The 25096-nt window shown below is 37.8% G+C and overlaps 1 protein-coding gene across 1 annotated transcript in view; it reads left to right on the forward strand.

The window, feature by feature from the left end:
• CFAP99 (cilia and flagella associated protein 99) overlaps window positions 1–25096 on the forward strand; it is a 61995-nt gene that overhangs the window by 31569 nt on the left and 5330 nt on the right. Inside the window, exons 7-14 of the mRNA XM_075040672.1 lie at window positions 202–282; window positions 2451–2516; window positions 3440–3499; window positions 8052–8140; window positions 9729–9933; window positions 11714–11855; window positions 12999–13150; window positions 18706–18911. Coding sequence (XP_074896773.1) covers window positions 202–282; window positions 2451–2516; window positions 3440–3499; window positions 8052–8140; window positions 9729–9933; window positions 11714–11855; window positions 12999–13150; window positions 18706–18911 — 1001 coding nt within the window. The remainder of the gene's footprint in view (window positions 1–201; window positions 283–2450; window positions 2517–3439; window positions 3500–8051; window positions 8141–9728; window positions 9934–11713; window positions 11856–12998; window positions 13151–18705; window positions 18912–25096) is intronic.

The following is a 25096-nucleotide window of genomic DNA, read 5'->3' on the forward strand; positions in this document are numbered from 1 at the left end:
CAGGACTGAAAAGTCTGGGTAGTCCCAGCTAATTGGAATCTGTCCATGTCTTCTACACTGGCACTAATAGAAAAGAATCAATATTTTAAAAATAACTGCAGCTGTTCTACGGTAAAAGTAAATATGTTTTTTTCCTGCAATAATGTGTCGCTTGGAATGTTTTATACCTGATATTGTAGAGACTATTGCCTTTTAATATAGGTTCCCCCAAGCACCTACAAACCTCCAAAGGAAAAAAAGCAACTAGAGGAAATCAAAACAAAAAATCGCCGAAAAGCAGAAGTAAGTGTATTATGTTCTTGTTCTAGTCTTTCCTTTCTTCTAAACTGTTTCTTCTGTAATGTTCCATTTTCACAAGTCTTAGAACTTTATCTGAAACGTATTTGCTTTTGCACCTAATAGTTCCTAGCTCTTTCTCTAGAGTCATGAAGTTTGTATCCTCTGTTCTGTTCTATCACCCTTTTTCCATCTGCCTTATTTTATTATTGATTGTCTGAGACAAGGTCCACCTTTTATTCACTATATAAGTACTATGTGCAAAATTATGCAAGTAGCCATGTAAGGTAGCAAGAACATTATTACTTTCTTCTCTTCACAAGCTAGAAATAGTTTGATGGCTCTTTTACTCCCACAGGATGTGGATATTTAAGGTATTCACTTAATAATTAAGGCTTCAAAATATGTTCAGTATTTTGGGGGTTTTTTTCTATAGTAACTGATAAATAACCACATGTCATCACCCACTGTTTTAAAATATCAGCAGATTCTGACTTCTTTTTTGTGCTGGCTCCATACTCTTTTCCTTCAGCAGGCTGAGAGAGTGGGAAGTCATGATTTGTAAAGAAGCAGAGTACATGGTCTGTGTGTTAAGAGAGCAGGAGAAGGGAGGGCCTGGAAAAACAAAGAAACAGATCTAGTTATTTGATCCAAACTTTGATATGAATCCTGTCCAATGAGTTAGCTCCTATCATAGTTAAAGCAGATTGTTGTCATCTTCTCCTTGGAAGGGAATTAATTAAATGTCAGTTTCTACTTTCTTCCTCCCCACACTGCAATCACCATATCCAATCGAGTAACAGTATAAGCTTGATAAAAGGCATGCTATTTGACTCCTTTTTATCTGCACTCTCACACCCCCATTCTGAGAATGCCTTACTCTAGCTTTCACTAGCCAGTACAAATCCATTTATCACTGTTCTGGGTTCTCCTCATGTCCTTGTGAAAGGGGCATTGGATTCTGTTCCTAAACTATAGTAAATGCTTTAATATGTGGTAGATTCTAGGGGGATAAACTTTACATTCCTTTTGCTGGCCCATCACATTACCTATGCTTGATATTTCATTATAAAACAGTACAACATTATTTTTTATCCTTTTATTATTTCCATATTGTGGAGAAAGCACATGCCTATTTGTCTGTGTGCTTATTTGTACGTACAAACTTCCTAGAAAAAAATGGGGAGGAAAAGCAAGATATCACAGTGCCTGTATTGTCAAAAATCTATGACAACTATAAAATCACTTAAAAACCAGCCACATTCTTCACTGGAGAAAATGCATGAATACAAGGAACAAAGGAAAACCACCACAGAAATTATAGCTGCAATAATGGCAGTTTTTGTCGCTTCTGGAATGTTATAAAAGGCATCCAAAGCATTCACAAAGGTCAGTTCCGTAGACTGTTTGCTAAACAAGCTGAAATGTTGGGTCCTAAAAGAAATATGCATTAAAATGCCACTTGTTTCATAGCATTTTTGCAGAAGCTGTAACTGTCGTTAGACGTACCAAGTCTGACCATCTGTAAGAAGGAGTGAGAACACTGGAAGCCATACTCTAGACAGTTATGGAAGTGCTGATGTTATGGACAGCTGCTGTACAGAAAGCCATTAAAAAATCGAGTCTGTGTTTCACAGCTTTGATTAGAGATTTGGTTTACAACCAAAAGAAATATCCGAAAACTAGAAATGTGGCTGCCTGTACTTCCCCCTTTAAAATGACAGGTGGAATTACTGTTGGGTGTGTGCCCATTGGAGCAACCCTTGAGGCTCAGATCCCCTGACAGTAATCTTCTAATTTAACTCAAAAACAACGCCATTGGTTGTTAGCTATGTAGAAACAGTTACTACCTATGGTACTGATGTGCCATAGATAATTATGAGGCTTTTAAGTTGAATTCTGGACGAGCAACATGTTTCATATGGGCAGACCTATGAAAGGCCTGTTGCCCTATGCAAAGGATACCACCAGGCAGAACTATGTAGAAAATCAAGACTTGCCTGCTTCAGGTCTTTAACCAGGAATGAAAATTCATATAAATACTAAGTCAAGCTTTAATTCATTGGAAAAAAAATAATACAGTGGTCAGGGCTGCAAGGCTTTTCAAGACAGAAAGCTCTTATTTAGAGAATTTGAATGTACCATACTTTTTAACCTAACTGCTTGAATTTTAGGATCTGCTCCTGAAGGCAAATGCTAACCAGTTCAGGTGTGCAATGATGAAGTCTGAAAAGGAAGAGGTATGCTACAAAATACTTTATTACCTAAAAATCCCCCAGTATGAAGATGAAAAATGACTGGCGTATTTAAAGATATCTCAAAGTATTGGAAAATTTTTTTTTGGGGGGGTTAGGAATTACATGCTATCATTTATAGCTGTACTGTCATTTCACATCCATATACTAACATTTGCCTCGTTGGATGCGTAATGCACAACCCCCCTTTCCTGTACTTCTGGTGCTGCTTTATTATTCTCCTGGTTTTGAGACAAGCAGCTTTCCTTTTGATACTACTTCAACAAGTCTCCAAACCCACATATTTTTTTTCCATTAACTTTTATGCCACAGAGCAGCCAAGCTGAGGGAATAACGGTCTCATTCATACAGAATTCTTGCTTTGGTTGATTCCCAGTTCACAACTATGTCACCTAACTATGTATGTAATACATTCATTTCAGCATCACATCTGCATATTCTATTCACTGTGTTCATTCCCATGGTACCAGACACTTTCACATCAGTATCTATAGCTAACACCATAAAATTAAATTAATAACCATCAGTAGAATTCTACCAGTATTTAATAATTTCACAAAGTGTGCTTTGACACCCTATTTTGTCTTCCCAATATCTATTTCAGTTAAGAGCTGAATACATTCATGTATATAGGTAATATTTCATAGTCAAACAAAACTTCACTGTTTACTTTTTTAGCATGATTTAATCAATATTTGGACCAACTTTTGTATGGTCATTTGGTATGGTTGGGCATATGTAGCATGTTTTTGGGGATATAACAGTTCCAAAATACGTCCCCTGTGATCGTACTTGTTACTCTAGATGAACATTCAAGAGTGATTTTTGGTAAATATCTAGTATTTTTTGCTGAGTACTTGAAAATCTGTCTCTGAAATGAAATAATGTATTTTTTGTTTGAACTGCAGAACACACATGACAGTATGAAGAGTAAACCAGCATTCCAGGCTCAAAAGATCCAAAGCAAGGTGAGTAATCTTTAAGGTACTGTTGTCAGATGTACTTGAAAACTTTGGAATGAAAAACACACGTGTAAATTCTGGGGTGATGCAAACTCTACTGGAATCCATGTTTTTACACTAAGTTCTGTGGCCAGGAGCATGGGATGGATTGGGTCTATGGCTCATAAATTTTGGCCTATGCACCATTAACAATCCACAAAGAAATGCTCAGGGAGCAAGAGTGTGGCTACTCCAGGAGGGAAGAGAAACAAGGAGCCAAAGGTAATGAAAGCACAGTCAGTGTCCTCACCAATCAGGCCACAGTATCTGAACATGACAAAACTGGTGGTAGTGACAGGTTCTCCTGACAGCAACTCATCTTTAGGCAAAGCAAGGTAAAAAGTCAGGTCTGGGGTCCACCCAGGGAGTCCAGTCAGGAGACAAGGCTACAGCAGCAACCCAGGTCCATCACAACCAGGAGCAGAATTACCTCTAGCATAATGGGAAAGGACTGAAGCCCATATCTGAGCTTAAGTGGGGCTCCCCAACCAGTGAGCAGTATGAGTGGAGGTCCTAGGTGAGGCTGATCAGGGCAATTAAGACCTGTTTGTTCCCTGAGGGCCCTGACAGGTAAGTTGTGTGTAGTTGCACAATGTAACCATATTGCCTTAACAGTGTTTTCAATTACAAAGGGAGAAGTTTTGATGTAAAATGGTAAGGACTGAGAATAGTCCACAGGAAAAAAAAGAATTGTAAACCCTGGTTTAAGAACTCAGCATAGGGACAGAAGAATCTTGTGTCTGTAAATCACTGTTTCAAAATGAGATCCTAAAGAATGCTGAGCAATCATTCCACCTAATGACGGTCTGGTACACAATATACAATCAGTTTGGATGTTTGTCTTGTTTTCTTTAGACACATACTGAGGTCATAAAATCCACTATACTGATTGCTTCTCTGCTAGGATTTCCAAGGTTCAGAGAATTGTAAACATGGAAAACAGGCTGTTCAGCCTTAATGGTATAACACATGAAAACTCACATTGCTATTTCTGTAATAACTGTACTACAGATAATCTTCAGTCTTACATAGTTCAATCTGTCACCTTTCATTTGTTTCACGTTCATATGCAGAATAATTTAATGTGGAAGCTGTGCTTGTATTGTGACCTCAAGTATCTTGTGAGTGGATCTGCCTACTCTTTAAAACTATGTTTAGGTACAGCTCATATACACTTTGGAAAGACTGTTTCCCTGCTTGGGGAACTGGGCATGTGGCAACTATTTCTAAAGCATATCTGGCATTTATCACATACTGAAGTTATCTTTAATACAGTATCACCTACTCAGTCTGCTTGCTTACAATCCAGCAGCATTTAAATTACAAGAAGGTAGTAAGATCCCAGTTCCTTCTGCACTCAAAATCAGGGAAAAAAAACCAAAACAGGAAGTATTTACATGGTTAACCCAAACAAGCATGACCTGTAATTATGTGGGCTTAGTTCAAGACTAGGTATATTCCATTTCCTTCTCTGATAATGTAAAATATTGAAACCTTAGTGTGGACTAATAAGAGTCAAACCATCTGCCTAACTGCATAAAAAAAATATGTATCTGGCACCTTATGGCATCCATCAGGGCCACTTCTAACACCTGCTATTACCTCCTCCAGGAGCACAATCAGTTTTATCTTGTCTAAACACGTTTGCCTTAAAGGTTGGTTAGGTGATATTCAAGATGCTGGTATAACTTTCAAGCTGAGATAGCCATATTGTTATTGACTTTTAAAATACTTTCTAGTCCTGTTGCCTTCCTGCCTGTGCAACTCTGTGAGTAGACAAATCCTAAGAGGAAATTTTATCCAAGATCTATGAATAAGATTATAATCCATCCTCAAATAAATGAAATTATATAATGTTTTAACCAACTAGTATTTTTCTTTCCTCTTTTTAGAACACCCACAGTACATTAAATAAATTTTTTTCATTTCAAACACATTCATAATGTGCAGCAGCAATTATTTCTCATTGCTGTTACAAAATATCTATTAATCCTTTTCACTGGAAGAATGAGACAGTACAAATGCATCATCACTGTGTCAGTCTGCCTCTTGCTCATATCAGGCCTTGCTCTTTACATATTTATTGGTTTTGGTGAGCTACTGTGTGTTCATTAGGTGGCAATAGTGAATACAATTTTTTTCCACAAGAACTACAGTGTTCTGCAATTTTCCCAATTATTTCCATTTTGTCATCTTGAAAAAAGGGAAGATATCTCATAACAGGAAGAGAATGAGTAAAAGTCAAAACTTCCTTGATACTACATGATATAGAAGAATCTATTCAGTTATTTTACTTATACCTGTCTGCATATATCTTGGGAGTCCTAGTTATTTTGACTATATGGGCTGTTATATTTCTGTTTCATTGTCATACAGTCATATTTCTGTTTAATAAACTGGGAAACTGAAGTTAAAGGTATCTCCATAATCATTCTTAGTTCAGTTCTCTAGCAAAATTATAGTTACTGTCCTGGTTTTGGCTGGAATAAAGTTAATTTTCTTTTCTTAGTAGCTGGTATAGTGCTGTGTTTTGGATTTAGGATGAGAACAATGTTGATAACACACTGATGTCTTAGTTGTTGCTAAGCAGTTGTTAGTGTACTAAGTCAAAGACTTTTCAGCTTTTCATACTGCCCTGCCAGCAGAGGCTGGGAGTGCACAAGAAACTAGAAGGGGATACAGCCAGCACAGCTGACCCGAAGGAGCCAAAGGGGTATTCCATACCATATTACATCATGCCCAGTATATAAACTGGGGGGAGTTGGCCAGGGGGCACCACAGCTCAGGGATTGGCTGGGCATCAGTCAGCAGGTGGTAAGCAACTGTATTGTGCATTACTTGTTTTGTTTATTCTCTTATTATTAGTAGTGATAGTATTTTCTCTCCCTTTTCTGTTCTATTAAACTGTCTTTATCTCAACCCATGAGTTTCACTTTTTTTTTCCTAATTCTGTCCCCTATCCCACTGCTGGGGGGGGGGGGGGGGGGGGGTGAGCGAGCAGCTGCATGGTGGTTAGCTGCCAGCTGGGGTTAAACCACGACAGTTAGTAAATACAGAATATGAAATCTGTATACACAGGTAATTGCCAAAAATATGAAAATTTCTACATGTGTCAGAGAAAATGCCTACTCTAAGCAGACATTTTGTACACAGTATAGTGTAAAAAATACAGGCTGTGGAGGGAATGTTCATATAATACAGAAGACTGTGAGAAGAGTTGTGAAATAGACCAAAAAGAAGGAAGGACATCATTAGGTATTAAGAAGAGTAAGTACAGTGAGACAAACAAAAGAAATAAAATACATAGTTTGGGGGTTTTTTTCCTAAATTCTTCAAGTTGTCATCATTTTGTCAAGAAACAGACAGGTAATTAATTTTTGTCCATTAAAATGTGCCATCTGTGTTGAAAACAGAGTAATTCTACTTAGTGAATTTCTAGGTGATAGCATGTGTTTGTTATCCTCAACCTACCTAATTAATATCAATTATAAAACATCCTTTTTCCAGTTAGCTTGTGTATTTCAGGAGACTGCAGTACCTATTTGTGCATACAATATTTGCAGTATATAGCTTGAGTGATTCTGTGCTTCTGTTTCTTAGCCACTCATTAAGCTGTTAATTTGGAATTTAAATACGTTTGGATTCTGAACACAGAACTTGTCTGGATTTATGTCAAATGTGTCATGACTAAGCTTTGTTTTCTGCAGGAATGATCCCAGTTCTTGTTCCACCAGCACTGTTTTGCCTTGGTTCAGATCAGGTCTCTTACATGTGTCTGCAAAGGTGATACATTTTTTCTGAATAGCCTACTTGTGCAGGGAACTTTTTTAGCTGTAAGAGAGGTTGTTCCCTTACCCCCTCAGTATTTAGAGGTTGTCTGGGAGTTAGTCCTAAGGCAAAACTGTGAAGAACTGCAAAGCAGCCACAGGATCTACTCCAAGTTACACCATGAGGCCTGAAAGTCACTGAGAACTGTACTTCACTTCTACTGTCTAGAAAATGGATATGGCAATTGGTGATGCTAGTTGTCTTAGAAACATTTTGAAGTTATAATGGTGATTATTTGTAAAACAATTCTGAGACCTTCCTATGAAAGGTAGTGCTTATGTTTGACTTTAATGGTTTTGGCTACCTTACCTTTCACCTACCTTACCTGCTTATCTTTCAGAGAAGCAGTTTTATTTTCTTTGTCCAAAGCAGATGGAATCCCTGCACACTATCTATACAAGCACTAAAAAAAAATGAAAGAAAGTGAACACATTCTGTGGGATTTGACATGGTCCAAGAGTGATTACAAATTTATAATCCACTTGGGGGACTTTGCTGATTTCTTAAGCAGCTTGAGTGGTTTATGAACAGCATGCAATTTCATTGTGAATGTCAGATTAGTGCTAGATGAATGCTTTAAGCAAAATTTATGCTGTCTTAGGTCGATTTATTTAACCCATTGAAATGTTTTTATATTCTGTTTTATGGTTTACATTACTAACTATAGTATATACATTCCCTTTCCTGACAGATTGACAATATACCTATTAAATTAAATGCTGCAGCTATTTTAAGAGAGGGTGCCCTCTATCAGCGGAAAATGGAACAGGAGCTCAAGAGGTATAATCACGCTTCTTTCTCAAATTACTTTTCACATCCCTGGATATAGAATAATTAACCACATTAAAAATAATTAAGTAAATTACAGGTAAACTAAAATAATGGATCTGTTGTAAGGCATTAGGAAGCTATTCTATACACATGGCTGACAAAGAGAAAAGCAGACTGAAATGAAAAGTCTACATTAAAGTCATTGTTTTACAGTAGATGCTATATACAGTGTGACTGTGTTCTGATTTAGCACTCTGGCTAGCATCCACTTGCAAAGTCCAATAAGGATCACTTGCTATATTTATTCCGATTCTCCAGAATAAATAATGAACGAAATACACATCTAATTCTGTGTCCATTATAAAAGATGCATATATATTAAGCCAAATAATTTCATATATCCCCATTTTCTTCAATGGTTTTCATAAGGAATTCAGCAGCATAGGTTTTCATCAGACATTAACTAGGGAGACGGTGACTCCTGAATGGTCACTGCAGGTTGTATTCTATAACTAGAATTACAGAACATTTTCACTAATAATTTTAACAAAGATAAAACCTATATCATGTCATCTTGATTTAGTGTTATTTCTAATCCACCTGACTTAGCAGGGAAAGCACTAAATATTGTTAGCATTTTAAGTCCCAGAATGACTGCCTAAGGTTGTATTTGGTCTTTGGACCTAGGAAATTTTTGTATATGGATCAAGATTTTAGCAGTAAGATATTATGCATCACTCAGGTTCTGTTATCAGCTATGTATGTATATTGAGGTTCTTTTGTATTACTTATGATACTGTTCACTCTGGCAAAATTTTGTTCCACTCAGCAAAGGAATAGATTTTCCCTGTAACTTAACACTATTTTATATTAATGAGTTTTAATATTCAGCTGCATTTAACACACAACAGATACATATATGTATGCATTGGGGAGACTCAATTCACTGCATTTGTGTGTCTCTGCCCTAGTTCTTGGCTCATTCACTCCTCTACTGCAGGACTTTGATAGGCCTGCCCCAGGGCTTTGCTATGCTTTTCTCTCTCAGTGAGCACAAAAAATAAGAATGTGGCTTTGCTTAACAGATGAATACTTCTTTGCCTCATTACAGCAATATTATTTAATTGACAAAATACAAAACAGAAATAGAATTGAGCAGAAAAGTTTTTAGTTGTCTGCATTAAAGTGGCCAAGAAGATTGCCAAAGAGAAAAGTTGTTAGTTCTTCCTACCTCTAAGCAAAGTAATCCTCTGGGAAAATGTACATACCTTCAGCCTGATTCTCCCTGCTCCTTATGAGAATCCATATGTAGCTAAAGTTTGCCCTCTCTTGGGGCTTTGTTTTACTGAAAACTTTCAGGTCCATGCCCTCATGCACTTTCTTCTAGCTTGGCTTTCCGAGGCTTTCCACATAGTAGGAACACCTCTTAGATTGGAAGTAAAATATATCTGTCAAACGACTTTGTGATGACCACCTTTTTTCTCTGCAGAGATCAAACACCTTATATCACAACAGACTACTAGCAATGTTTTATGAACCAAGGCAAGGCTGCAGAGCCAGATCCCTAGCATAGTATATTCCTTCTTCTCTCCTGCAGAATTGAAAATTTGCTACAAGGGGCTGGAGACCCATCTGAATTCTTGGAATGGCAAAAGCAGATGCGTGGAAAAGATCTGGAAGAACAGCTGGCTGAAATAGAGTGTAGGAGGCTTCAAGGGAAACTGAGTCATGAAGAGGCAGTTCTAGCCCATCAGAATGTAATTCAAGAAAATAAGAAGAAAGCTGATCTAATGAGACAAGAGGTAATACATACAGTGTTGCTCAAATTTTGCTTACATTCAATCAGTGCAAAACATACCACAGATGATACCTACTATAAGAAGGTGTAAAAGTTCTATACAGTGTTTTTACTCACTGGACTCTGCAAAAAATGGAAAAATAGTGCTATAACTTCCAGATACAGCAATGTTTATACATTAAAGTACTTTTTACAAGTGTTTGATTTGATTGATAACACTTACAAACTGAATAAAACAGAAGGTTAAAGCATTCTCCCTTATATTCACATCATTGTTCATATTCTTTTTGAACAAATACTGAGATACTAAGCACCATTTGCAATGAAATCATCAATATATGAGTAATCTCATTATCTTGTTAAAATGAGAGCCAACAATATGAAAGAATTTTTTTTCTTAAACTGATATAATTCAATTTCCTTCATATTACCTGACATGCCTAGATCTCTCTTAGGGGAAATTCAGGCAGAGAACCCTCTTTGGATCTATATATATATATATATATGGAAAACTGAACATTTATGCCAAGAAGTATTTTCACACAGTTTCCGATCTGGCAAATCGCAGTTTCCCAAAAACTTTGCTAGATCTTTTTGGTTGTTTTTTTTCCCAAGCTCACATTACATTTTTTCCAGTGCTTTTCCTATAACTAAACAAGTGATCAAGAAATAACTAATACTATAGATTTTAAATTTTTCACAGTCACTGTCACAGGCTTTTCTTTTCTATTAGCCCAGTTTGCTGCTATGCTCTGTAGGCCAGCCAGTACTTTTCTCTTGGGCATCTCCCATAGATGCCTCTGCAGTGTCTCAGCAACTTAAGATAGGACCACAAATGTACAAGATTTTCATAAAGGCCACCCTGCAAAAGGGAAACTTGCTTTAAGAGTTCCTTTTTTGTCCTATAAAATCTTTCAATCATTTTTGGCATTGAGTCTTCATGTCTGTTTAGACAGGCTGTACCAAGAACTTAAAAGTGAACCCTACTATATGTACAACTGAGCATAGCGTGATCACTCACACTCATTCCAAAATTATTGTAATTATTATATTCACCTCAATTTCAGAGCATATGTGTTTTATTTGTTAACAGAAATGTCACAAAATGTATAGATTCAGGGATGTGCAAATCAGACTTGCGCTAACCTGACCAATTCCAGGCAGCTCCCTTCACTTGCCAACAGATGCCAGCAGGGCACTTCATCCATATGGAGATCTCCAGAAGTACTAAGCACTAATTCCCCATTCACCAACAGCTCTCATGCTGACCCTCATCCTTCTTTTAAACTCTAGTCTTCCATCTAAAACAGAAAGTACAGTAAGGAATCTAGTCTGGGAAAATCCAATTTCCTGCTTCCTGTTCATTTCCTCTGACAAAGAAAGGAACATGATAGCCAAAAGTGGACTTTCGTATGTTACAGAGATATGACTTAGGCCCAAGAAGATCCTGCAGGCACACAACCAGCTGTTTATTAGATTAGCACTCTTCTTGTTATCTCACAACTGGATCCAGAGATGGCTTTTTTTGTCTGCTTTTAGAAATATGTGGGAGGGAATCCTGGAAAATAGTAATGCAAATGTTATGGAGGGCTGTTGTGGGTAAATAAAACATAGAGGGGGAGCTTAAATCTGGGTGTCTCTGTTATCCCCAGCCAATGTCCTTTGCTACTTTTGTGGATGATGTAATACTCTGAATCCAATTTTCCTTGCCCTATTTCAATGATTTGAGGCACTCAGATCATCAGTTATCAGAGGTTTTATTCACCTGTTTCTTTGGGATTTAGAAAGCAGAGCTGATGAACCAGTATGCAGAGAAACGTCTACAGGAACAGAAAGAAATGAGAGAGATGGTGGAGCAGGTCGTGGAAGGACACAAGAATGCAAAGCAAGCAAAAATAAAGCTCCAGAAATACAAACAGCAGATAGGTATTTATATATTGCAAGAAAAATGAGAGATTATGCCAAGTGTCACCGAATTACTTCATCTTTCTTTTAGTGGGCCAATTACAATTTTTACAGAAAGGAAAGGCAAGTTGAGAGAAAGATTCAGGCTGTGCATTTCCATGAATGCATGAAAATGAATTCCAGGAATAAGCTGGTAATGGGGATCAGAAATTCTAAGCTACTGGTCATGGGAATTACTGTTTATTTAAAAGGGAGAAATACAGCACTAATGTTCTGCAACTAGTTTCTCTTCCATCTAGAAGTAGCATATGTGAATGACTCTACTTTTTGTCTAATCAAGTTATGAAGCTCAGATTCTTGTGATTCATATCATTAAGAGAGGATTTGCCTAGCAACCACTGTGAAAGAATCACTGCTCAAGGTTATTGTCTTCTCTAGAAGACAGTCCAGAGAAGAAGACTGTAGCTAAGGAAAGACAAGCCATTCCCAAGACAGACCAGTCATTAGGATGAAGGGAAATAATGTTACTAATCCGCCATTATTCTTAAAGAAAATTCTTCAGTTAATGCATTAGCTAATGAAGGCCAGGCAGAAGGCTGTTCTGACTGGCATGGCTGTACATATTCCAATGCAACTCCATGTTAACATCTACTGTATGAACAGGCTGCGTCTAGTTGTGCATATTTTGGTGAGCAGACTTTTCTCTGCTTGTGTATCTCCGTACTTGTATCAATAAGGGTTGAGGTGGTCAGAAGGTGTTATCCACTCCGAAATGGGCTAGCAAAGCCTACCAGCCTTTGCAATTCAGTGATTTCTAGGACATATACAGCTTGAAAAACTATGAATATTTGCTATTGTATAATATCCTTTTATTAAATAATGAAACAATATGCACTAATTAGAACAGAAATTACAAAGCGGTAATTCAAAGTGTCTATGTACGTATACAGTATGTTTATGAGCAGAATAGAATGATAGAAAGTGGAGGTGGGAAGTACTCACTTGTTTCTCTAATCATTCCTCCCACCAATGCCAGACTGTTCCCTCAAGTACCTTTAGATCAGTATTATTATCATTATTCACAAATGCATATGAATTTTCCTCCAGATGGACTGCTTGTTAAAATATGCAACCAGCTAACAGAGATTAGTTCTTATCTTTCAGTTCAGGAAGTTTGTGAAGAAAATCGAGAACTTCTTCGGCAAGCTTTAGAAGAAGAGGAGGAGAAGCTTAGGAAAAGATATGAACTAATTCAACAAATACGAGCTATTGAGTCTTTACCAAGCATCAGACACAAGTTTGTGGATTTAACAGAGGTAAGCTCAAAAGGAAAAACTACTGTTTTTACATAAAGATATACTGTATATGTTTCACACATTCAGAGGAACTGTGTACTGCATGCAGATATATCACAGTCTGGATGCACAGCATTAAGTACAAAGTGACACATGACACAAAGTTGAGATCTGAACTGGAACTTTCACAAAGTTTATAAAACTAAAATTTTACCAGGAAGAATATTCTGATGGTAAGTGAAATCTTAGTCCCCTTGAACTTCCTTTGAATTTTGCCAATAGGATCTGGTTTTCCTGACATCTTTCAAAAAGAAACTGGCAAGTGATTACAACATGTTCTATCCATCTTCACAAATTCACAGATTCGTCAGTCCTGGGTAAGGACTGAATGAACACAAAGTTTGGACTGAAGTACAGTTGTTCATATAGCAGTGGTGATTGCCATGGTAATTAGCAAAATTAATTTCCTTTGCTTTCAAAATTGTCAACATTCAGGTATATGAGAAAGATTGTCAAGAGAACCCAAAACCTGGTGAGCTGTTATGCAAGTACTGTGCAAATGACTTGTGTGGGTGTGTGGTTAAGTCTACAGTAAATGTATCCCAAACTTCTTGGACTTACTGTTGATGCACAACAACTGATATGCCTGAAATTAGGCTTTGCAATGCCCTCTTTTGCAGAATTTCCAGACTTAGGCAGCATCCAGAAATCTGTTATCTTACCACTAAATCAGAAGTAGATTAGCTGAAAATACTCTTCCATTTTTCTTATCCAAACTGAAAGAAGAGTAACATAGAATAATGTAAAATGACACTAGCAATTTTAAATAGAATCCTTTTGGTTTTTTTCTTTCCTTTATTTCATGAGTATTCAAAAGAAGATCACAAATTAAAAATATCCATGGCTAGTCTGCAGAAAGCATACAGAAGGAACAGGTCTTCCTTCCATGGGGCTGTTGGAACAGCCAATATGATGCTTTGGTTTTATCTCCTGTTCCTCTGAATAGAACTGAGCCATTCTTTGATTCCAAAGCTACCTACTATCTTTGCAGCCACCAGATAAATCCCCCATCTCATTTATCAGATTTTAGAACACATTTAATGTTAAAGTGTGAAATAAGTGAACTAGAATAAAATCAGCTCCCCAGATGTCCCACCCTCCTTTACTCTCTTTGTTTGCCTTTATGGCTGCTGCCATCACTTCTCCACTTCTTTTCCAGCCAAAGAAGACAATTCTCTTTTTTCAACCCCCAACTCACTCCACCCATTTGTGGAGAAATATTACTGAACCACAATGGAAAAAGCAGGGGAAAAAGTGAAGAGTACAGAGAATTATTGTACACCACAGATACTGTAAACTGCCTGCATGGAAATGCCAAAAGGTACTCCAATCTATAGGTCTTTTACTGCTGCAGATAGAGTTGCACATTGTGTCACCCCTAAACAGAGCCCTTAGCATGGTCTCACTGCACATTTGTTACCCAGATGATTCAGTCGCAAGATGTAGGCTGCAAAGACACAACAGTATGATGTAGTTGGACATGGAAGTGTCATTACTTTTGCAATCACAACAACGGTAAAGTGGTGCAGGCTCTCATTCAGGAAAATGAAGGTGACTGGAATGTCAGTACTTTCTTATTTTTTAACCTAGTTCATTTCATTGCCACTTACAGTGGCTGTCGCCTCCTCACATAGAGCGTTTGTTTCTAAGTACAGAATATGGGTTTAAATACATTTTCCCATCTAGCTCATCTCAAAAAAGAAAAAAAAAAAAAACAGAAAAAACCAGCAGGTTTCAAGTCATATATGAAAAATTCATTGAAAATTCAAGTTTATCCTGTGTGTAAGGTTACTAAAGTGTAAGGTTGCTGAAAATGGAGTGGCCATACAGGTCATACTGCAAGTACAAAAGAATGGACCTGAATGATATGAATGGACTGATGGATAATGAATTGGCTGGGTGGCCGCATCCGGAGTTTACAGTCAATGACTCAATGTCCAAGTGGAAACCAGTAATGAGTGGTGTCCCTCAAGGGTCTGTACTGGGACCAATACTATATAATATCTTCCCTAAAGACATAGATAGTGGGATTAAGTGCACCCTCAACAAGTTTGCTGATGACACCAAGTTGGGTGGTGCAGTTGATACACTTGAGGAAAGGGACCTTGACAGGCTTGAGGAGTGTGCCCACATGAACCTCACAACGTTCAGCAAGGCCAAGTGCAAGGTCCTGCACCTGGGTTGGGGCAATCCCCAGTATCAATACAGAATGGGGGATGAATTGATTGAGAGTAGGCCTGCGGAGAAGGACTTGGGGACATTGGTAGATAAAAAATTTGGTATGAGTTGGCAATGCGCACTTGCAGCCCTGAAAGCCAATCATATCTTGGGCTGCATAAAAAGAAGCGTGACCAGCAGATCGAGGGAGGTGATACTCCACCTTTACGTTGCTCTTGTGAGACGCCACCTGCAGTACTGCATTCAGCTCTGGGGCCCCCAGCACAAGAAAGTCATGGACCTGTTGGAGCAGGTCCACAGGAGGGCCACAAAAATGATCAGAGGGCTGGAGCACCTCTCCTATGAGGAAAGGCTGAGAGAGTTGGGGTTGTTCAGCCTGGAGAAAAGAAGGCTCTGGGGAGATGTTATTGTGGCCTTTCAATATATAAAGAGGGATCGTAAGAAAGACAGAGAGAGACTTTTTACCAGGCCTGTAGTGACAGGACAAAGGGCAATGGTTTGAAACTGAAAGAGGGTAGATTTAGATTGGACATAAGGAAGACATTTTTTACGAGGGTGACGAGCCACTGGAGCAGGTTGCCCAGAGAGGTTGTGGATGCCCCCTCCCTGGAAGTGTTCAAGGTCAGGTTGGATGGGGCTTTGAGCAACCTGGTCTAGTGAAAGTTGTCCCTGCCCATGGCAGGAACTAGATGACCTTTAAAGGTTCCTTCCAACCCAAACCATTCTATGATTCTATATCTCAACTTCACAGTTCCCTTATACTCAGTGTAACAATAGCACTCTGAGTGAATTAGCACACTTTGGGTGATAGCTTGCCCTGTTTCTTCCTTTTGACAAAAGGCTTTTTCAGGCTTAGTGAAATTAAGTATGTGTCCATAAAATTCTCATTCATTCTCATAATTTTAAAGTACCAGTTCTTTCCCTGATGGCACTTAAGGTGCTTGAACACCAGCATTATCTAGTGCATGAGTGCAGCACTTTTCATATTTTAGGAACCACTTCACTGTCTTCACTGAGTATTTTTGAAATGCAGACACTCAAAATACTCAGCCTCTACCATTCTATGCTTCTAGGAAATTCTCTTTCCTCGACCTTTTTGGTGTCTGCTTGCCATGCTCATACACTACTGCTGGTATATATGCCCTGTTGCAAAACATTTTCCTTTCACTTCCTGTGAATACATCTTGATGGCCATTGATTAGTTTAAATTAGAGGCAAGGTATTATAGCACTTGCTATTTGCAAATTCACTCTAAATTGAAATCTGAGAAGGAGATAAATGATCATTTACTGTTTCAGTAACCATGGTAGTACACATTTTTCAGAGATGCAAAAACAAAGACTGCTTAATATTGATCTGATTGCTGATGCTACTTCTGCTGATGCTACTTCTTCTGATGCTACTGGTGACCATTGTTTAGGTCATGTTTGGTACACATGAGGAGCATGGAAGCAAAAACCACTGAGCCAAAATTGAAGAGACAGACTTTAGGTGAAAAAACAGTGATGATCTCTTTTTACTGGCTCAACTTCTGGAGCTTTAGAAAGAGAAGCTATGAGGACCAAAACTGCAGGAGAGACTCTTGGAAATCTTGGAGGATTCCCCAGGGATGGCAACCCAAGACACGCTCTCCTTCACTGACAAGCTTGTATCATTGGATTCTTCAGACTAACTAGTAATAATCCTTCCTAAGCACCAATGGTGTAGCAGCAGAGAGACAAGCCTGGTTATTTGTCGTACTGTACTTTGTGGTTTTATTGCCCCTGCCCCCCGCGCCCTATGGTTTTCTTCATCTCTCATGGCTTCCCCTCTGTTTCACGGACACACTGCTCTGAACAGCCAGAGAATGATCACTGGAGCATGAGTACCATGCTAGATTGCTTAGATGGCATCCCAGACCAGAGAAGAGGGACTGGAATTGACTTGGTCAATTCGTGCAGCCAAAATGACAATCTAAGCATCTATGACAGAGCATCCTTCTCTTTTCCTGTTTTTTTTTCCTTCCCCTTCATGTTCTGTTTTGTGAAAAGCTGAAAAGCAGAAAGGTGACTACTATTCTGTCAACAACCTGCTCAGTATTCAATACAAGGGCTTTTTTTCCTGTTAAAAAGGATTGCTTGAAAAAATGAAGGCTTTTTAACTGAATAATTTCTCTCCATTAAAAGGATTATAATGAGTTTTACTTCCATATGTTTATCTTTACCACTTAATTTCAGTCTAAGAAATACAATTTGGAGGAGTAGTTGTTGTTTTGGATTCCACACACACACCCTTCATCCTTTCCAAACTTTGTCATTAATTTTCTGTCACTAGTTCTATGCAACTAAGTAGACCAAGGTCTTTGTGATTAATCCTAACCAGTGTTTCACTCTTAATGTAATACAACTGTATAGTAAGAGTCAGGTTAGCATCTTGACTTCTGCACCCATATATTCTGTTATAACATGCCATGGTACAAGATAGGCACCAAAGATGAGTACCAAAACTGTTAAAATAGACAAAAGAATATTAGTTGGGCTGAAATGTATTAAATTTTGCAAAGAAGGCTACACAGAAGCTTGGTATTTGTGGGGGTTTATGCAGGTTTTCGATATATGCAGATATATATATGTGTAGACATAGAGAAAGTGAGAGTATATGTAAGACCAAGGGCCAAAAACTTCAAGTGTTGACAAATCTGTATAGAAATTATCTGTCTTCGTATGCAAACTAAGGTGCAGAAGTCTCTCATTACATCTCAGAATCAGGCTCATTATCACTCTCATTGCAAAGTGGATATTAAAAGCCTTCATTAAACATTCAGGTTTTAATATTTTAACTTTGGGCATTAAGATCTGAATTTCCTACATATAAAGCATTGTTTAGTCCTAGTCTTTTCAGATAAAAATAGTGGATACCATCATAGATCAAATCCATACTTTGGAAATAGATAAATACAAGAAATGTGTATTTTTTAGTGTAAAGTCTGTTCTGGTGTTACAAACTAAAAAAAAAAAAAATGCAGTTTTACACATTTTAAAACTTCAAAAGTCTAATTAAAACTGGAAGATAAGTCAACAAGAATTTTTTTTGACAGCAAATATGTTGTATTTATGATTCATCTACTGTATATCTCAATGCTTTTTCATGAATTGTTTTATGAGCCTTGACACATACAATAGATAAGCTCTACACCTTAAAAACAGCTTGTAAATAACAGGCTAGGGTATCCCTGTATTTCTTGAAGTCAAATTATATTCACCATGATTTGGAACACAATCACAACATTCTGGTTTTACTCATTTTCTGTCCCCTTGGTATTTACAGTGTTATGTAAACCTGTATTTCATGTTCTCTAGACTGGTGGCCATGGTTTAATTTGTGAAATGTCAATAGTGGAACTACGTGAACGCCTCGCTCTACTCAGAGAGGCACAGAAGGCAGCAGAGGAAGAGAAGAGAGACCAGATAATTCATGAAAAACAAGCTAAGGAACAACTTCTTCTAGACAAACTGGACCAGATTTCTCTGTTCAGAGCAGAACTTGGACGAGCAGCTGCTTTAAAGTCAGTATAAAACAGCATGTGACATTTAAGACATTGCAACTTTGTTAATATTTTGCTAGCCCCTTGAGGAGAAAAACAAGCTGAGAGCAAAATACTGCCCTTTTATAAATCAGTATGACTTTTGTGGATCATTATGCTGGGGCCAGGATTTCTTTTATTCTTGAAAATAATTTGCATCAGATTTAACAAATCTTTTTCATCATTTATGGTTGAAGACAGTCCATAGGCTAGTGTTGACAGTATTGCCCTAGGATTCAGAGCCATTATTATATACTGAGAAAGAAGTTCTGCCTTTCTTCTGTTCCTTTTCAGCTAATCAGAACTAATTTGATGTTATTAGAATCATTCTAGCTTGCCACTTAAAGTGATTTCTCATTTTCATCTAAACCAATACATTAGGGCTATAGTTTCCTTCCTTGAACATTTGTTATGTGAAAAGGCAGGCCTTATTCTAGAGGTTAATATTTTAGGAAGGAGATTTTCTGATAACAATAGTAAGTTATAAATTAAATATACTATAGCAGTAGATCAAAGAGAAAATTCTTTGCTTACAGGCTCTCTGATCAAATTCTGTATTCATTATTCATATTTATTATTAATTATCATATTCATTATTCATTGTCATAAAGGATCCATAACGATCATAGATGCTTCACATATGCAGAAGACAGGTTCTTTCCACAGTTTAAAATCTAAGTTAAAGCTATTTACAAATGAAACTGAGCAGGAAGAAAGCCTGTATAAAAGTGTAAAATATGGCATACCTCTTGATCTTACGCCAATTTGACTGCATCTTGACTATTTGCCATTGTTTTCTCGCAAGTTGTCTTTCACCTCTTCCCCGTTGTGGGTTTGAGAGGTTAGTCCTTGTCTTGCCATATTTATTTTGCAAATAGATGTTCAGGCTGACATTCTGAAGACATATTCTATCAGGCTAAAAACAGGTCTTTAAACATGTCTTAGATGCATGTTTATTGCTGAGATACCAAAGGTGGCTTCTTAGAGTTCAATTCATGTTACTGATTTATCATCCAGTTCTAAATCTCAGTTACAGAAGGCAGCAGTTTTCACTAGTCCCAGCTCTAATTTGCTTTTGTTGCTGATAGTTAATCTCCACAGACTGAGGTTTTACTATGTTAGTACTTAAGAAGATAGTTTAATTAATTTAATGAATCAGTAACTGCAGCTGCAGTGGATTGACTTCATAGATCGGTGACCCTGTCTTCTATGGCATATATTGAGAAAAGATTTTAAGACTAAAGAACCTGAAATGGCGTTGTAGCTGGAAAGATATTCTCATCGCTAAACATTCAGTGTTGTGAAAGCCTGTGGGAGCAACTCAAGCCACCACTTCCCACTAGAGATGCAAACTAGGCATTAAGAATTTGTGTACTACATAAAACCTGTTTCACTAGTAACTATTTAATCATTTGTTATGCTAGATGTGCAGTCTGTGAATTTTGTATACTGATGGGTTCCTTGAAAATAGACTCTTTGGCTTAATTCAGTTCTAAAACTGCTCTGATCCTGAAATAAGCTACGCTTGAATGAGAAGCTAACTTTGATTCACTTTTTGTCCTGACATTTGAAATGTTTTTTAGAACAGACCAGCATGCCAAAGACAGTAGAATCCAAATTAAATGAAACACTTAATTTGCAAGCTTCTAGTCAGACTCATGATAAGCAATACAGTAATTTTAATGGAACCCTGTTTGCTCTTCAAATAAAGAAAATATAGTTTCATTATAGATGTGATAAGACATTCCTTTCATGGCTCCTAGGCAATCTATGTATGTAACTTGGAAGCACCTACTGTAAAGAGGCATCATCAAAGTATACCAGAAATGTTGAGTATATTGCATGCATTTTCATCTAGAATCCAAATCTATGGTATTATTTCTGTTAATACAGGAATACAGCATGCTGGCCTATTTACAAATGCTAGACACTTTGCTACTGCAAACTATAGGCTTTGTGTGTTAAACCCGATTTACAGATCTTGAATCCTGAAATATCTATCAAGCCAGTGTGAGTGATTAATTGCTTGGGTTGTATTATTGATACGCTGCACAGGAGATGCAAAAGGCAAATTTTTATGTTTACAGAATTATAATATGTTTATAATTATAAATGAATTATAATATGTTTACAGAATTATAATTATAGGGATAGAATAGCAAATCTTACCAATAGTCCTCATAAGATAGCCTTATGCACCAATATAAAATTACATATCTTAAATTGCATTATGTTGAAGGCTGCTGCTAATCAGCTAAAGTATAGAGGCTAAGCTTTGCTAAACAAATGTGCTTTAGTTAGTGTCAGCTGGCGTTTAATTGGGTCCCTACCAAGCAGGTTCCTTTCAATATCATTTACAAACAGACATACATCAACACAAAATAAGCACATTGAGCAAGCATATAATGAGCTATATTAAACAAAATAGGAAACGGAACATGAAAAGTTACAGAGACATCAGCCTTTAATAGACTGCAAGCCGTGACATCCATCACAGCAGTGGCTTTGTGAGTGCTTGCAGCACACTTAAGAATCAATTCCGTATATATGCAGGATGTCCCTTTAATTGCTAGAATTTCACACAGTTTGAAAATCAGCACTGGTGTATGAAGTGGACAAACATCTGAGTTGTTGGCTTTCAAACATGAGCACCAAGAGATTTATAAGTGTTTGAATACATGCTAATGTACTAAAGTTATGTGCCTGTATACTTCAGGTACAATTCCCTTTCATTCCAGTGAGGCTACATCTATTACTGCAAGTAATTTATTGCAGTAAGAACCAAGCAACAGATCAAACCAGTTGGTGCTGAGGCTCCCTCCATCCACATTATCTGTGGTTTGCGGGGGTTTTACTTTGAGTTGGACTTAGTGTGGTCTTGGGACTGCACGCTCTCACCATTCATTTAATTTAAAGCTGTCCAGAGGCAAGTTCTCACAAAACTTCACATACTCAATTCCTGGCTCCTCTGTAAGCCCGTCTCGTGAACACCACGCTATCCTTTTGTTTGTCTCACAGAGATGACATAGTACCATAAGGTACATGGAAGCCAGCCTTATTTCTGTTTCTGCTCATGTTCCTGCCTTGTTTCTTTTCCTGCTCATTTTCAAGTGACGTGACAACGCCTGCTGCCCAAGCCTCCTCCCCTCTCCAAGTCAGGGCAAAGTCTGGATGGAGGTAGCAGCTGCAGTTCCAGGGTGACACTCTGAACTGACACTTGCATATTGAAGAAGATGCACAGACTCCCACCAACACAAAAGTTTACCACATCCCCATCTCACGCAGTGGTAATTGTGTAGCATGCTGGGGGCTCAGCACTGGATTACAAACGATGATGTGTTTGCCAAGGTGGCAAAGCACTCCTTTCTCTCCCTGCCACTGCCAGTGCTCAAACCCCTCCTTGACGAGGGGCACTGACCACACACCAGTGGTAACACCTCTCTCTTGGCCTGAACTGGGGAGGGGTGGAAATAGCATGAGGGCAGCCATGGCAGGAGGACAAGGGGGAAGGCTGGTTATGAGGAGGAAGAGAAGAACAAGCAGAAGGGAGGGTTATGGATGAATGACTGTGACAGTCCTTTCTAAGTAGAACAAGCTCCCTAAAGCAGGTGTTCCCTGGAGTGTCCATGTCTGACTTAGGGGGTCAAAGGCCTCCTGGGTGAGGAGGTGAGAATGGAGCCCCATCCTCCAAAACCTGTAAGACACCCTGGCAGCACAACCCTGTGATGTAGCACACAACTGAGGGAAGGGGCGGACAGCACACGGAGGTGGAAAAATACAACAGGGGACCACGTGCCATGCTATCCCTATGTGTGGCTGTTGCTTCAGGTCTTCAAAAACATAGCCTAGAATAATGAAAAAAGGTGAATAATTAGCAATATAAGGGACTTTGGTTTTGTACTTCATAATATTTGTGATTTCATTAATTTCGTAAATTTCATAAATACTTAAGAGTTCTGTATGTGTTTGCAATAAGGAAGTAAGATTTAGTTTCTCAGTCCCCCTGCTGGTAATGAGTTCTTCACTAGCACTGAAACAGAAGGAGGAAATATATCAGCAATGATGGATCAGAAATATAAATATGTGAAGGGAGGCTGTAAAGAAGACAGAACCAGGCTCATCTCTGTGGTGACCAATGAGAGGACAAGAGGTACAAGAGAAAACACAGGAGGTTCCCTCTGAACATCAGGAAACACTTTTTTACTGTGAGGGTGACTGAGCACTGGCACAGGTTGCCCAGAAAGACTGTGGAGTCTCCATCCTTGGAGATATTCAAAAGCTGTCTGGACACGGTCCTGGGCAATCGGCTCTAGGTGGCTCTGTTTGAGCAGGGGGATTGGACCAGATGACCTCCAGAGGTTCCTTTCAACCTCAGCCATTCTGTGATTCTGTGAATGAACTTTGATTATACAGCTTCGTAATCTTTATTTTAAATGAAGAAAACACTGTTATGAATAACAATCACTTCCCCACCTAAAATTAGGTGCTTAGTAAGTTAATTGTTTTGGGAGTCAGATTTTGAGTGCTAAAATCCCTCACATTAGTACAAAGTAGTAATCAATCTAATAGTGCAGTGTTCTTACATGTCAAAATAATGACTCCCTTAACAGTGAACTGTTAACAGTTAAGATACATTCATTTTCTTCACTGCAATAATTAAGAATTACATAGTGCAGGACAGAAAAAAGGCAAGGTACTGTGAAATACAGACAGTCCTAGTCACTGAGACTGAGAGTATGAGGAAATTAAAAAAAAAAATGTTTATTGCACTATAAGGCAATCCTACTTCTGCTTTTAAAAATATATTTGTGTTTATTGCACAAGACTCCATTTTGTAAGGTGAGCTTATAAATACAGTCCTAGCTGCTTAAATTGATATTTTGGTGCATAGAATGGTCAAGTAGCCACTTTACTCTATGTCCTACAAGTATTGAGTCAGTTAAGAGCTGTCATACATCCATCGCCTTATACTTTTGATGTACAGCTGGAGTTTGAAAATGTAAATGAAGAGCAAAATGTAGTTTTCAAGAGGAATGCTCTGTGCAAATCTTCCAATTCCCCATTTTTTAAACACAGCTGAGAAGACCTTATCCAACTGTTCCAAGTGTTTTAATTTCCTGCAGGAAAACCTTTAATGCTGAATTGCTGCTTCTTCAGTTACAGGCCGGATGACCTACTGGACCTACAGTCCATTTGGCCAGATGCTTAAATTGCAGGGCAGATAGATAGTTAAATAATTACAAGGGATATGTAAGTAAGAAGACGCTGGACTGCCAAACTCCATGACAAGTTTGTAAAATGTGAAGTAAAAAAAAAAACTTACTTATTTTTAAAATTCATTATATTTACTAAGGAAATAATTGAGACAACAAATATGGGGTGTCAACTGCAGTTTAAGATGCCTGGTATATTATTTTAAATAGAAAGACACATTTTACCCATAACTGATAGAATTGTTTTGTACTTCATCATAGTGAGCCAAAATCTTTCTGCTGTTGACTGTACACATAGCTTACATGGCAAGTGAATAGAGAAGAAAATCAGTGGTAGATAAAGAAATTTTCACTGTTTGCTTTTATATCCATATTCTGTTGAATCTGTCATTAATCCCTTGTTTTTCCTCCTCTGAGTAGTTTATACATACACCCCACAGTACTACAAACTTCCACAAGCACATTCAGAAATCTCATCTCATTCCTTAACACTAAAAGGTACTTTCTGACAAGGTCACTAAGTAAAAACTAGAGTTTGTTAAACCATTTCAAATACATACAGACTTAAAAAATATTACAAATTTTTTCAAAGTCTTTGGTAGGGAAATATTTTTTTAATTATGGCAGACTCACAAAGGGACAGAAGACTTTTGTCTGAGAACAAAAGAAAAGAAAATTAACAAATTCTCCTTTGGACCAAAGATTTGCCATTACATTTTAGGAACTAGTACAATTCTTAAAGATTGGTTTTCATTCAGGGTGCTTATTCAATACCAGTAGCTGGTAAATAAATGTAAAAGTAAAATCAAAATGGTTTCTGCATATTTTTTTCATAAATTATCAAATAATTTTCTATTGAATCTGGAAAGGATTTTTCTAACTATATATTACCCCATTCTGCTGTCTGTTACTTTACTTCCTTAGGAAATACATGATATGGGGTGACAGAGATCA

Source organism: Buteo buteo, chromosome 1, assembly GCF_964188355.1.
Source record: "Buteo buteo chromosome 1, bButBut1.hap1.1, whole genome shotgun sequence".
Classification (NCBI taxonomy): Eukaryota; Metazoa; Chordata; class Aves; order Accipitriformes; family Accipitridae; genus Buteo; species Buteo buteo.